General features: G+C 35.0%; 1 protein-coding gene across 1 annotated transcript; it reads right to left on the reverse strand.

Moving 5' to 3' along the window:
- Positions 1–5831: 5831 nt before the first annotated feature.
- On the reverse strand, positions 5832–13538 carry LOC116875079 (collagen alpha-1(XXIV) chain-like). The gene is made up of 3 exons (XM_032870287.1): positions 13434–13538; positions 10385–10600; positions 5832–7303 (listed from the first exon to the last, which is right to left on the reverse strand). Exons 2-3 carry the CDS (start codon positions 10571–10573, stop codon positions 7157–7159), a joined length of 336 nt encoding a protein of 111 aa, XP_032726178.1. The 5' UTR covers positions 10574–10600; positions 13434–13538; the 3' UTR covers positions 5832–7156.
- Positions 13539–16111: the final 2573 nt, after the last annotated feature.

The following is a 16111-nucleotide window of genomic DNA, read 5'->3' on the forward strand; positions in this document are numbered from 1 at the left end:
ACAAGTAACTTGTTTCCAAAGAATGGGCTAGATCTATTATTGGCAAAAGCATTATTTGGATCAAACAAACAAATCATGATTCAGGAGGTTCAATCATAATTGATGAGCCTTTAGAAGGATCCAACAATTGGGTCATTACTATTAGAGGAATCCAGGACCTAATACAGAAGGCCCAACTATTTGCAGTAGGGAGGTATAAGAAATAAATTTCAGAAAAGATTTTAGAAGAAAAATTTCTGAAAACTATTCTAAAATATTTATTATCTTTTAACATCTGAACCCTGAAGGCAGCAATAATATTGGTTATAAACTCAAACTAAATAAAGTCTGATTGTTTTGATTTCTCACTTCCAACCATTAAACTAAAAACTTGCTGGTATCTAGTAATTAATTTTTGTCCCAAGTTTTAAATTTTTTCATTATAGGAAGACTTGGAAAAAGATATATAGTATTTTTCTATGATATACTGAATTATGTAGGAAATATTTAGGAACAACTAAAAATTATGTTAACTGAATGTTTTATATAGTATCTCAGCATTTGTTTTGGTAGTTAAATGGCTTAACCCCTTTTATAAGTTGAAACATTCAAGTGAGAAAAATTGAATGTAATATCAATGAAGTTCAAATAAAGTTTTTATATTCTAACAGCTGAGGGAGATCTTTATCCCTTCATGAAGAATGTCCATTTCACGAAACTGGATTTCCAGTGTTTCCTTCAAGAAATGAGAAGTTTTCTTGAATTTCAGCTCTAAATTTGTCCTAAACTAGATACCTTGTGAAATTAAACTATTTTTAATGGACTGTTACTGAGATTACTTTGTCCTTGTGTACAGTCCTGAAATTCCACTGCTAGCTAGGCACAGCCAAGATGATAGCTCGATACCCCACTGGTTGCCCTTCTCTACAAAGGTGCCGTTTTTCTAAATTAGCTTTGAGTTATACCAGGACTCTGAATCCAAAGCACACAGATTGCATAATTGTGTATCCGGGCTGAGGTGATAACGACTTAATCATGCCTTCAGAGCCAATTACTATGTAGGTCATGGTAGAAAAGTTGTGTTTGAATAGGGCAGAGCACATTACATTGAAGGCTTAGCTTACACTTATTTCTGAAACTATAAAAGCTGCTAGTCTTGTATGGGAGAACCAAACTTAACATTTTGGCCAGAAAATGAGGTCTGTCACAGTGCTTACTGCTGAACACCATGTTTCTACCGCTCAGGTCATTCCTGTACCACTAGCAACAGTCCCTCTTTTTGTTTACTATAGTCATCAAACAAAGAAAAACTGTTGTTTCCTACAGAAAGAATGACATTTATATTTCATTCCAGGTAAAGGGCAGGGATAGACTTAGGTTTCATGAAGCCCGACACTCATACAAGTTAGGGTCCTCTTTATGGAAAATAACTAAAAATTACTGTACTTTTGCAAACTCTACAAACATAAATGCCCCTGTGAAGACATTTTGAAGGCCACTTCAGGGCTCTAAAGCTTAAATTTATTATCTTCAGTGGTAACTCTGCCTCTGTATAAAGCATATGTCATCTCTTCTTGCTTCTTTCAAGTTCACCTAAAACATGAAGGATGGAAGGAAGGAAAGAAAAGTATAGGAAAGTATAAATAGGTGGATAAAACCAAATAAATATTGCCAGTTTAAAATAATAGCAAATAGTAATATCCCGTAGGAGTCTAAATATGTGCTGAATTAAAATACTTGACAATAACATTCCAAAATGTCAGAGAGAGATGAGTGGGGTTGAAGTTTTGTAATATCCTTGAGTTGTCTGGAAGGTAGAAAAGTACTAATTTATGTGACCTCTACAAAGTCAAGGATACATATTATTGACTTTAAAGTAGCCACTAAAAGAAAATAAAAATAATGTTTAACAAGCTAAAAGAGGGAAAATGGAATAAAAAGTATTTTACCAATCCAAAGGAAGAAAAAAGAAAAAGAGATGAGACAAATACAAAATGATAGTAAAATATCAGGTTTAAATGCAAATATAACAGTAACTACATTAACTAAACAGACTACATATTCTGAGTCTAAAATTGTCAAAGTAGGTTAAAAATAAACACATCTACAAGCATATGCCGAGTATAATAAATATGCCTAAACAGAAGGATGTAGAAAGGTTAAAAATAAAAAGACGAACAAAGATGTACTATCTTGACACTAACAAGTTACAATACAAAATTGGTATGCTCCAAGTGTTTATGCCATGAAAACTGGCTAATGCTACAAGTAGGGATTGTTTCTCTTTTTACCCTGGAGGGCTAGTTATTAAACATGTAGTGGGACACCTCTGAAAAAAGCTGTGGTAAATTTGAATGCAACTGATTACAAGTATAAAGCAAAAATGTGAGATGTAAAAAAAACGGGAATGTCCATAATCACAGTTCGAGATTTTTTAACACACCTACCTCATATAAGAAGCAGACCAAAAAAACAAAAAATTTTGCCCAGTATAGATAAGGAAACAGAGAATTAGTGACTTAACCAAGTACCCCAAACTGATGAGTGAGAGGGGAACTCAGTTCAAGTTTTACGCATATATTTTTAAAAAAATATAATTCATCCATCCATCCATCCATCCATTCATTCATTCATTTGAGAGAAAGAGAGCACAAGCAGGGGGAGCAGCAGAGGCAGAGGGAGAAGTAGGCTCCCTGCTGAGCAAGGAGCCAGATTTGAGACTCCTTCCCAGGACCCAAAGATCATGATCTAGCCAAAGGCAGACGTTTAACCAACCGAGTCACACAGATATCCCAAGTTTTACGTATCTAAATCCAATATTCCTTCTGCAATGGTTTTATATTACAAAAAAACCTGGTGTTATTTACTTTTAATGACAACTATAATTCCCACATTAATATAAAAAATGGGGAGAAGAGGGAGGCACATTATCTAATTATATACTGTTACAGTTGTACCTTATTTCTAGAAAGCCTTTATATTTAATCTATGTTCTAAAAATATAAAATCTATTGTTACAAAACAAATTATGGGGCTGGCATTGCTATAAAACAGATGAGTAATTTTATTAAGGGATTTGCTACCACCTCCTTGGTGATAACTAGCATGGAGCTTATCTATGAAATCTTCAATGATGTTGTTGTTACTTCAACAACAGCAGCAGGGAATGCTTACAGAGTGATTGATGGCTTTGTGCCAGGCAGTTTTATACTTCTCCAGGGTAATTTATTGAATCCATTCAACCACCAAGTGAGATAATGTGATAGTTAATTTTATGTGTCAATTTAACCAGCCATAGGTGTCCACATTAAAAATTATTTCTGGGTGTTTCTGTAATGGCATTTCTGGAGGAGATTAGTCTTTGAACCAGTGGACTCAGTAAAGTAAATCGTCCCTCTCCCACAATGTACATGGGCATCACCCAATCCACTGAGGGCCTGAATCAAACAAAAGGCAAAGTAAGGAAGAATGTGCCTTTTTTGCTCTGCCTGCTTGAGTTGAGACCTCCCATCTTCACCGGCCCAGAGACTGGATTTTAATCCATTGGCTCCCCTGGTTCTCAGGTCTTTGGACTTACTTACATCACTGGCCTTTCTGGGTCTCTAGTTTACAGGTAGCAAATTGTGGCTATTCTCGGCTTCCATAATTGTGCAAGCCAATTCATCATAACGCTTCCATATAAAAACATAAAATAAAAAATGTATTTATATATCATGCATATATATAACAATATTATATGTGTATTATATATAAAATCTGTATTTCTACTTCTAACTATCTATATCTCCTACTGGTTCTGTTTCTCTAAGAACCCTAACTCATAAAGATTTTTACTTTTATTATCCTCATTTTGCAGTGAAGAAACTGAGGTAGTGAAGAATAATATACCCAAAGTCACACAGCTCGTCTCCAGAGTATTCTTAATCACTATATATGCTATATTGTCTATGATTATGTTGATTAAAACTGTGCTTTAAATTTAATATTTCAAAAACAAAAAACATAAAGTGAAATATTTCTATTTTATATATATGTATATACATACATATATATATATGTATATATATATATATTTAGTTCTTAAATGATACCTAGAAAAACCATTTATGTCTCTGAAATACATTTTTTTTGGGGGGGAGAAACAAAAGGTATGGCACATTCTGCTCCTTTTAAAAAGCAATTCTATGGTTCTCAAGCAGGAAATCAGACATATTTGTCATCACCCCATTAAAAAAATTGTGGTAAAATGTACAATATAACATTGGTCATTTAAATCATTTTAAGTGTTAGTTCAGTTGTATTGAGTGCATTCACGTGTCGTGCAACCATTATTACCATCCATCTCTAGAACTCTGTCATCATCCCAAACAGAAACTCTGCACTCATTACAAAATTGTTCCCCATTCCCATCTCTCCCAGCCTCTGATAACCTCTGTTCTATTTCCTGTCTTTGAATTTGTCTATTCTTGGTACTTCAGATAAGTGGTAGGTACTTCAGATAACTTGCCCTTTTTCATCTGCCTTATTTCACATAGCGTAATGTTTTCAAGGTGATCAGTGTTGTAGCACATATCAGAATTTCATTCCTTTTTATGACCCAATAATTTTCCATTGTATGTACATACCACATTTTGTTAATCAATTCATCTGTGGATGCACATTTGGGTTGTTTCCAGTTTTGGGTTATTCTGAATAATATCTCCATGAACACTTGCATACAAACATCTCTTTGAGTCCCTTCTTTAAATTCTTTTGGGCATATACACAAGTTAGAATTACTGGGTCATATGATAATTCTATGTTTAACTTTTGAGAAACTGACAAACTATTTTCCACCACGACTACACCATTTTACATTCCCACCAGCAACATACAAAGGTTTCACTTTATCCACATCCTTACCAATGCTTGTTACTTTCATTTTGTTTTGTTTTGTTTTTCGTTTGGATAATGTCATCACAGTGAATGTCAAGTGGTATCTCCCTATGGCGTTGATTTGCATTTTCCAAATAACTAGAGATGTTGAGCATCTTTTCTTTTGTTGGCTATTTGTATATCTTCTTTGGAGAAATATCTGTTAAGTCCTTTGCCCATTTTTCAGTTGGATTGCTTTTTATTTTGAGTTGTAGAAATTTAATTAATTGATTAATTAATTAAATTATGGTGCAAAATGGTGGTTTCTTAAAGCATGGGGACAGGATCTGTGGGCAGAAAGAGCTACGGAGGTGTAGGAGTTTAAAAAAATACATCCTGGGGTATTAATTCTTTATCAGATATATGATTTGCAAATTTTTCTTCCCATTCTGTGGGATGTCTTTTCACTTTCTTGATAGTGTCCTTTGATGTACAGAAGTTCTTAATTTTGATGTAGTCCAATTTATCTTTTTCTTTTTTTGAACATGCTTTTAGTGTCATCTTCAAGAAATTATTGCTAAATCCAATGTCATGGAGACTTTCCTCTATGTTTTCTTCTAAGAGTTTTATCAGTTTAGCTCTTATATTTAGCACTTTGATCCATTTTGAGTTAAGTTTTATATGTGATACCAGATAAAGGTCCAACTTCATTATTTTGCTTGTGGATATCCATTTTTCCCAGCACCATTTGTTGAAAAAACTGTCCATTTCCATTAAATGGTATTGGCACCTTTTTTGAAAGTCAGTTGACCATATATGAGAGTTTATTCTGACCTCATTTTGTACAAGTAGGAAATTGACCCTATAATCCTCTTGTAGGTGTATAACAGATACTTTGTAATAATGTATATGTACAGAGGACAGAAGGACTATGCCAGAGAGCTACCCTTGGTAATACAAGGATATGATAACAAAAGAAGAAAAATGAATACCACCAAAAAAGTTTTCAAGCATATTTTTATTATGGATAGGTAAGTGTGGTTTGCTGTGGCTAAAGATATGTTTATAATGGATGTACAAGCTTTTCTATATACCAAAAGGTATAATATTTTTCTTTTAATACTGAATAACATTTCTCTGACAAGGGAAGTCTGAGTGGGCTGAGCCTATTTTAAATGGCTAAAGACTTTTTTCTTCCTGAATGTTGCTTTTAAGACTGGTAAATTGAAGTCTTTTAGGTCCAAACACAGTAAATTTAAGAAGAGTGAGATAAAAATCAATGAATACTACAAAACATGTAATTCTTATGAAGCAGAAATAATGGTTTTTATAATTTAAAACAGCAGCAATTTCAAAAGATTTGCTGAATTAAAACTTTACAAAATATATATATACATAGTATCATTCCAGATGATCATGGATTTTTTAAAAAATAGTATATCACAACCCCAAACTCTATCCCAAACCTACTACGGGAAGTAGCTGGCCTGCAATATTTTTTACAACACTTTAAAAAATAAAAACAAAAGAAACCTCCCAGTTCTCTTGTGCATAAGCACAGGTTACTGTGTGCTGGCTTTGATTTCATATCACAAAGAGAATTTTAAAATAGAACAAGGACTTCACATAAATAATGTTTTACTTGTTATTAAGCATGTAACCAAACAAATTAAAATAAAGTACTAACAACCAAAACATATCTTGATGTAACCAGTACATACACTCTTAAAGAATGACAAAGACGAAAAAAGAAATAAAATAGTCTATGAAAGCCACAAGCACCTTGTTTTAGGAAGAGCACCAAGCAACATAAAAAGGCAACACGTAAGAGGTAGTGTACCACCGGCTAAGATGTATATGCCCATTATGGACCTGAATACAGCTTAGTGTTTGGGAAAATAAGACATGTTGGACTGTGGCTTGTGATTTTTAGACAGAAGCATCACACATGTGGAAGCATTAGCCAGTATTGCTCCATAGTGCTCTGCATCTCCAGCTGTCTAATGGGTACTTTGCTCTCAGTCAAAAAAAATAGAGGCTACCCTGAAGAATTCCATGTTTATAAATTTTCAGTTCTAGGGAATTCTCTAAGAAAGCTCAGATCAATATAATTTTTTAAAAAATTAAATACTTTATCAATTATAGTCCTTTAAAAATGCCTTTTCTCCTTCTTCGGAGGAAATCTTTTCTTCCTGAGATTCTTTAAGATTTAGCCAATGCTTTATTCCATGCATTTCACAATGATAATATCTCTCTGTCTATATTTTTCCCTCTGCAACAATTACCTGGCCAACAGCACGAATTCTGAACTAATTCAGAAACTTTAGAGAAAGCATACAGAACTGCTTTCAATGTAGTACTTCCTTTCGGTTTTGAGATGAGGAAGTTTTTGTACTTCAATGACTGGAAGCTGATTAGGGTCCTGGGTGTGAAAAAGGAATTTTGCCTTATGCCAGCTGCCATCTTGAATCTGTAAAACAAGAACAAAATGCTTTGATATGTAATCGTGTCATCAGAAGTCGTTCTCAGCAGACAGTGCCCTTCACTCTCAGACAATGAAGATTTAGTTTAAGGATTAGAGATAATGAATAGGAAGTCCCTAGAACAAAGTAAATGCTGGCATAGAGTAAGTGTTTAATGCTAATACTCACTATGACTAATTAAAAACATGAGTTCATTCTTTTCTCCAAATGGCAATGTGTGTTCTGATTTTTCAGTCCCAGGGACTAAGGCTAGGCTTCTGCTTCTGTTGTCTGTAGATCACTGGTCCAGGTATGAATTAAAAGGCTGTACTATTCCTAATATGAGTAACACCCATCTGTTCTCTGTTCCTTTATTTGGGGCTGATTCTTTAGGATGGGCATTCTTGGAGGAAAAGCAATGAGCTGTCTCAACCTCTCTGTAATTTAGGCAAGAAATAACCAAAATTGCTTCAGTAGGAAATAAACTATAATTCTGTTGCATCACTTTTCCTTTTTTCTAGTCTGTGGTTACTGTTTATATAGTTTCTTTCCTCTCTTCTTTCTAGGCCTTTCTGTTTTTCTTATCACTCTATGTTCTTTTGTTTCTGACAAATTCTACTATGGAACAAAAACATATCATAAAATCTCTTATGATTAAGATTCAACAAAATAAAATAGAGAAACACAATTGGCTAGTTTTGTGAAGCTTTTTATTAAGGAGTTGATTCACTTACTTGTTTATAGAATTATCATGATATAAATTTTAAAATGTGAAGAAACCTCAGTGATTATTTAAGTTATAAATTTCATTTACTAGTCATCAGCTTGGTGTGTGTGTGTGTGTGTGTGTGTGTCTGTAAGACACCATTAGATTAACTCGTTAAGTCTTTTAAGCAGTATTTATTGAATAGTAAGTACAAGTGGCACAGCTGAGTAAGATGTAATCCTCTATTTTCTAACAGTCCTTGGGAAATATGAAGATGAATAAATCAGCTCTGGCTTTTGAATACTAGCAGCTTATAAATCTAGTTGGAGAGGGGAAACATGAACATAGACATAACACAAGACAACATATAGTGAGTACAGTATAAATAATGTAGACAGTGAACGCTAAATTCCTCATTTCCAACTGAAGTACTCAGGGAAAGCCTCATGAATTCAGATTTCAGAATTTAAAATGGGCCTTCAAGTATGCCTAGTACTTCCACTTGGTTAGAGAGGTAGAGAAGGCATTTCAGAGAAAGATAATGACACGAGTAAAAACAAACATACAAAAAACTGTTGGAAAAGTAGATGATTGCAAAAGTAAGCCTAGCATGGGAATGAAGAACAGATTTTGATAGAAATCCAGGTACCACCATTCTCTTTATATATAAAATTTGAAAAATAAACACTTACCTCACACAGTTGTGAGGATTAAATGAGATTTCAGTTAAGCAGTATAGTGTGGCATGGACTTTGGAGTTATACCCACCTAGGGTTTATTTCTTGCTCTCCACTAATTAGCTACATGACCTTGAGCAAGTTATTTAACCTTTCTGTTTCTTCATTTTCTTACCTATAAAATGAAACTTCTTTATAAAGTTGTTATAATTAAATAAAATAATGTATGTAATACAGGGTAACTGCTATATAATAAGGTCCCAGTGACTAATAGTAGGGATTATTGTTGATATTATTATTGTTATTATTATTAATAGATCAGTTTCACCATACTTTAGGGCTAACAGCCACTGAAAGCCCAAGCTAGAAAGGTTGGGGCTGGACTATTTTAAGCGCTAAACAAAGAGCGGATAAGTTTAGATTGTATCTCAAAGATAGTAGTGAGTCACTGAAAGTTTCCGGAAAAAATTATAAAATTCAAATGAGTTTGTTGATAATATTGATCTCTTTGCTTTTAGAGAATGAGCCGTATATCTCTGTTTGCCTCTCATTTTTCGAATACTCAAGCACTATTTGTCTGAAATTAAAATGTTGTGAAAAAATAGAGTTCCCTGGAAATGGTAAGAGATGTTAAATCATGGGCTTCATGGTGCACAAGAGCAGGAAACCAAGCTACTTGAAGTCATTAATGAAATGCATGTGATGTGGATGCTCTTTATAACAGGGTTGGGAAACTCTTCTGTAAAGTGCTAGATAATAAATGTCTTAGGTTTTGTGAGCCACAGTCTCACATTTATTTAACTCTGTCATCCCTGTGTGACAACAGCCATAGATACTAAGTAAACAAATGAGTGTGGCTATGTTCTAATAACTTTTATTAACAAAAACAAGTGGTGGGCGGGGCACCTGGGTGGCTCCGTTGGTTAAAAGCCTCTGCCTTAGGCTCAGGTCATGATCCCAGGGTCCTGGGATCGAGCCCCACATCCAGCTATCTGCTCAGCAGGGAGCCTGCTTCCCCCCCTCTCTCTGCCTGCCTCTATGCCTCCTTGTCATCTCTGTCAAATAAATAAATAAAATCTTTAAAAAAAAAAGTGGTGGGCTGGATTTGGTCTGTGAAATGTAGTTTGCTGACACCTGCTTTATACCAAAACATTTTAAAATTATAGATTTTTTTTATAATATTAGTTGTTTAATTGTAAAAGAAAAATGGGCTATGATTAAAAAATGGATTGGTAGGGCTAGTCAATCTGCAATTCTGCCCGTATTTGGTTTCAGGTATCGGGACTGACAAAATGAAATACAACAAGACTTGCCTCTATAACTGTCTTCCATATATAATGAGATGTAGAATTACAGTAGGGAAATATATGAAATAAATCTATTTATTTATATGCTCTTTCTATCCATGCGGGGGTAATATAGATATTTCATACGAGCAATAAGAATTAGATTTATGTATTAACATCTGTTTTGCATATAAAAATCTGTGGATGACCAGTGGGTGTGACAGAAGTAGACAAGATATGATACAAGCAAACGATTGATTCTGAAAAATGTAATGTTATTACAAATAGGGCACCTTAAAACTTATTACCCTCTGGATCTTCAGTTTGCAATTAAAGTCTTATCCCCATTATTTTAATTTTATGGCTTTTTCAGTTTTATGTTAGCTATATTGAACAATTCTAAAAGTTGCCATCCCTTACCTTGCAGTCATCAGAAAGCACCTTAGGTTCAAGTAGAGTGTTTTCTTCAAAAATCTGGCCATTCCATCCCTTGAAGCCAATAGACAATCCCAAGCCATTTGGCTGAGCACTTGTCCACACTGGTGTGTTTAGACAGTGAATGGTGATGATATGGGTGGCTTCTGAGCTCAGTAAGTGAAGGAAGTTCATCTGGACTTTTCCAACTCCAAACTCCAACTAATGTCATAGAAATAATATACAAGTTATAAGATGTGGCAATTGAACAACTTATAATTTGGGGGAACCTGAGGAAAGTCCTTGAAATGAAGACCCGAGAAAGCCCTTTTCCTTGGTATTTAAGTGCCAGTCAACAGTATGCTGATAAATGCTTAACCACTGGCTCTTGCTGGGTGGAGTGGGGTGGGGGCGGTAATTGCCGATTTACAGCATTTTTCAGTTTCTATGGTGTAACCACTCCTACCATGGCTGACTTCAGGCAATCATGGTGGTATCACTGAACACGGAGTTGGAAAGAGGTGTTAACAATAGGGTCTCCTGAGTCTCTATGAGCTGGCTGGCATACCACGAGGCTACCAGACATGACCAAAAAAAGCAAGGTAATTTTCATGTTATCTAAAATGCATTAGTTATTTGTTGTTGATTAATTCTTTAATAATTTCTTCCACAAAAATCTGAAATTGCCTATAATTTACTTTGAAGATCTTTTTTTGAGTTTCCAAAGACAGGTTACAAGTTGTAATAATACCTCGTTGAGAAATTTTAACTATGAGAGCCTTTAAAGACAAGGATAGAATCTTATTCTTTGTGTTACCAGCCCCTAATGTAGTTCCAGCCATAGAATGGAGTCATCAATAAATGTTTATTGAAATGAATGAAGGAATGAACAAGTACTGATAATAAAGTCAACAATACAGGGCAAAATTGGAGCAAGGAGGTCTGACTAAAGATTTCCTAGGCTTGGAAAAGGAAGTAGATTTTTCTATAGCTTTTGACATTTTTATTATTTTATTTATTCTTCAAGCAGGTGTATAGTTATAAGTGAATGAAAGTGACTTCAACAAGGAATTTATATTGATTTCCAAACATAAAATTAGAAAAATATCAGTTATGAGGTATCAGAGGGAAAAAAATAAAAAAAAGACAGGCACCAAAAAAGTAAAAGGAAAAGAGAAGAAAGGCAAAAGAAGGTCAATGAAGATGAAAACATGGAAGGATCATCATAAAGAACATTAGAATTTAAGTAGTTCAGGTTCCTTTATTTTACAGCTGAGAATCACAAACTTGTAAACTAATCTTTCTGAGCCTTAGTGTCTTTGTTGGTGAAGTGGAGTATGACACTGACATGGCAGGATTGTTGTAAGGGTTTAAGGGGCCAAATGTCACTTACCCAACACAGTGCCTGGCACAGAGTAGGATATTTGGTGGCTCAGAGCATCATTTGCCAGATTAGTAGAGAGGTAGAGGCTAGAACCCAGGTCCCTGATTCCAAGTCTACCATTCTTTCCACTACCTGCCCGGTCTTTCTTACGTTGAGTTTATGGATAAGAGAGATGGGAGAGTTGATTCAGTGAAGGAAGGAACTGGAGTGCAACAACTTCACTGTTACTGTCTCCTTTGTACACGCCTCCTGGTCCTCATCTGTCTTCTATGATAATCCGAATAAAAATCCTGGGCCGAATCCAGGGGAATGAGGATGTTCATACAGATATTTTGGAAGTAAGACTATCATGCTGATCTTCATGAGAAAAACACTCATTCCCTAGGGATGGAAGACTCTTTCCTGCCTGTGGTTTGAGAATAATAATGGTGAATGCTACTGTGATGAACTCGTGAAACACCCTTAATGAAGAGGGATATTCTATAAAAGGCCAGTGAAACAATAAACAGCTAGAGAGATTAATAGACTGCACATTTTAGCTGCTGCCTCTTTATGATGGACCAAATATATAAGGGGCAGGTCTATCAGTTCTTTCTTGATGAGAAGTAAGTCCTTGGTAATAATACCAAACTGGTTTAGCCAGAAAAAGAAAGAAATGCACTTTTGATTTCTTCAGGATTTTATAGGTAGAGCTAAGATATAGGTTTCATAAATGCTTGTTATAATTCCAGTATCATACCAAACTAACTTTCATTCATGTTATTATACTTGAAAGGAGTTTTAAAAAATATTCAATGGATGTTTAAACATCCATTGAAGGGAGGTTCTTTGTGCCAAATCATCAAAAATAGCAAGCTTTGTGGCAAAATTCCTCTTCTAATGATGTGATTTTCAGAAAACCTTTAGGTAACTGGGTACTAATTATAAACATTGCAGCTGTTTGGGGGATTTTCTAAGGTATGTATATGCATAAGAACATATGTTGCACATTTTTTGTTTTAGAGAGAGCATGAATTAGGAGGGGCTGGGGGGGCAGGGAGGGGCAAAGGGAGAGAGAATCTCACGCAGACTCCTTGATATCACAACCTGGGCCCAAAACAAGAGTCAGCTGCTCAACTGACTGAGCCACCCAGGCGTGCCCTCCCACAACATTTTTAAAAGGAAATTAAAAAAGCATAATCAATAGAATAAGCCATGACATGCCAATCATAAAATACACAACCAAAATATCAGGATTCTCTTAGAATTATTTTTTATTTTTAAAAAAGATTTATTTATTTATTTATTTATTTAACAGAGAGAGAGAGAAAGAGAGAGAGAGAGATCATAAGTAGGCAGAGAGGGAGGCAGAGAGGAGAAAGCAGGCTCCCTGCTGAGCAGAGAGCCCGATGTGGGGCTCAATCCCAGGACCCTGAGATCATGACCTGAGCTTTAACCCACTGAGCCACCCAGGTGCCCCTCTTAGAATTTTTTTTTAAAAACAAACAAAAAAATTTCTTTCTTATATATGGTAGAGAAGGATATCTTACTTCCATGATTTTATTTTCTTTTATTATTTTATTTATTATCATGATTTCATAAAAATCATAATTATTTAAAGTGACATTTTAAAAAATCATGCTCACTGATACTGGGCAAGTATAGGCATATATTCTATAATTCAATACATACCTTTGCTACAGAAACAGGAGATAAACATGTCTGACCACCAGCACTGAAATTGCAGAAAACCTCAATGGCATCTGAAGGGCATCCGAGATTTGGATCAATCCAGTATTTTCCTATTAATTTATTATAAAACATAAAAATATTTAAATTACATACTAAAACATGTTTGAACCATCATTACAAATTATCGTACTTTAAACATATATTTTTACAGTTTTAACTGTAAAAAAACTTAGAAGATTATGAAGATATTTACATTCAGTCCACGAATGAAAGCAGCAAACGTTATGTAAAATGATACCAAAAATAGTGTATTTTTCATATACCTATCAATTTAAGGATTTCAACAAAAAAATGATATAATGGTTGAATTTATTGCTTCTTTCCACAGATGAGCTCATCATCTTAAAGGGAACTGTCTAAAGTTACATAGTTAATAGAAAAGTTGCAGTGGATGTGGTATACTTGTACACTTCTGTTCTGTCATTTTAGAGTTTAAAAATAAATATACAGAAACAACATCAATCTCCCTGAGGTAAAATAATATCTTCACAATAATTGGAATAAAAATAATAAAACATCCTTTGTTTCCATAGAAAGAAAATGTAAAGTTAAATGGTTATCACTTTTGGGCTTTCTTCATCAGATTTCTTTTTTTAAATTTTTTAAATTTTTTTTAATCATTTTTTAAATTTATTTTCAGCATAACAGTATTCATTGTTTTTGTACCACACCCAGTGCTCCATGCAATCCATGCCCTCTCTAATACCCACCACCTGGTGCCCCCAACTTCCCACCCCCCCACCTCTTCAAACCCTTCAGATTGTTTTTCAGAGTCCATAGTCTCTCATTGTTCACCTCCCCTTCCAATTTCCCCCAGCTCCCTTCTCCTAACTCCCCATGTCCTCCATGCTATTTGTTATGCTCCACAAATAAGTGAAACCATATGATAATTGACTGTCTCTGCTTGACTTATTTCACTCAGCATAATCTCTTCCAGTCCTGCCCATGTTGCTACAAAAGTTGGGTATTCATCCTTTCTGATGGAGGCATAATACTCCATAGTGTATATGGACCACATCTTCCTTATCCATTCGTCCGTTGAAGGGCATCTTGGTTCTTTCCACAGTTTGGCAACTGTGGCCATTGCTGCTATAAACATTGGGGTACAGATGGCCCTTCTTTTCACTCCATCTGTATCTTTGGGGTAAATACCCAGGAATGCAATTGCAGGGTCATAGGAAAGTTCTATTTTTAATTTCTTGAGGAATCTCCACACTGTTATCCAAAGAGGCTGCACCAACTTGCATTCCCACCAACAGTGTAAGAGGGTTCCCCTTTCTCCACATCCCCCCCAACACATGTTGTTTCCTGTCTTGCTAATTTTGGCCATTCTAACTGGTGTAAGATGGTATCTCAAGGTGGTTTTAATTTGAATCTCCCTGATGGCTAGTGATGATGAACATTTTTTCATCAAAATCAACAGCTTCTGCACAGCAAAGGAAACAGTCAAGAAAACAAAGAGGCAACCCACAGAATGGGAGAAGATATTTGCAAATGACAGTATAGACAAAAGATTGATATCCAGGATCTATAAAGAACTCCTCAAACTCAACACACACAAAACAGATAATCATATCAAAAAATGGGCAGAAGATATGAACAGACACTTCTCCAATGAAGACATACAAATGGCTATCTTCATCAGATTTCTAAGCAAGAAAAACTGAAATCCCTACAGCCAGTGTAAGCCTACCAAACTTTGTCTTCACCGAATGCCCAGCAGAATCAAATGAAGTCTTAGTCAGCCTACAGGAAATACTCAGGCTGAAAAAGTGTTGATCTAGTATCTTAATTCTGGAATAACAAGCCCAGAATATTGAAGTAGTGCCTTATTCTAAAAGCAAAGACTAAGAATTTTTTAATGAGATAGCACTGCTTTTTTGCATTAAAAAGGCAAGACAGTCAAACAGTATTTGGCAAATGTCATTTCTATCCTTGTCCATTCCATCCTTACCCTTAGAAATCCTTACTAATTAGAAAGATTCTTCTACCTCATGCTGGGCTTCCTCTCTGGCCCATTATTTTAGACTTCCAAAACATCCTCAACTCTTCTTTCCTCTACTATTCTACTAATCCTTCAAAACGAATACTTGTTGAGTTGGTGGCTCCAAAAGTAGAAACTGTCCTCTCCTGCAGTGTTTTCAAATTTTGGTGGCATTAGAACCATCTGTTAAAACACAGATAGCTGGGCCCCATCCCTAGAGTTGCTGATTCATTAAGTTGGGGCTTGAGAATCTGTATTTCAACAGAATCTCATTCTGGTCCAGGGACACTTAAAGAACCACTGATCTCTTGTGATATGGAAGAAAGGGGCAAAAGAAATCCGATCCTCTGGTCCCTTTTTGTCCCCTTCCCTTAGAATTCTGGACAATTTGTAAAGTTTATAGAAATGAGTACCAGATTTTTTTACCAGGATCTAATGTAGGCTTCCAATATTATCTAGTGGGTGTAGAAACATTATCTTCACTACTACCTCTTCTCTTCCAAGAAAGTTTCCCCTTCTATTATAATAAATAATAAATTTATTTTATTAATAAAATAAGCTAATAAATTCCTTATAAAAAATTTTCCATCAAGCACAGTCCCGTTGTTTTATAGGGTAGAATTCTTTGAATTCT

The sequence above is a fragment of the Lontra canadensis genome, unplaced genomic scaffold (assembly GCF_010015895.1).
Source record: "Lontra canadensis isolate GAN:19392208 unplaced genomic scaffold, GSC_riverotter_1.0 scaffold40, whole genome shotgun sequence".
Lineage (NCBI taxonomy): Eukaryota > Metazoa > Chordata > Mammalia > Carnivora > Mustelidae > Lontra > Lontra canadensis.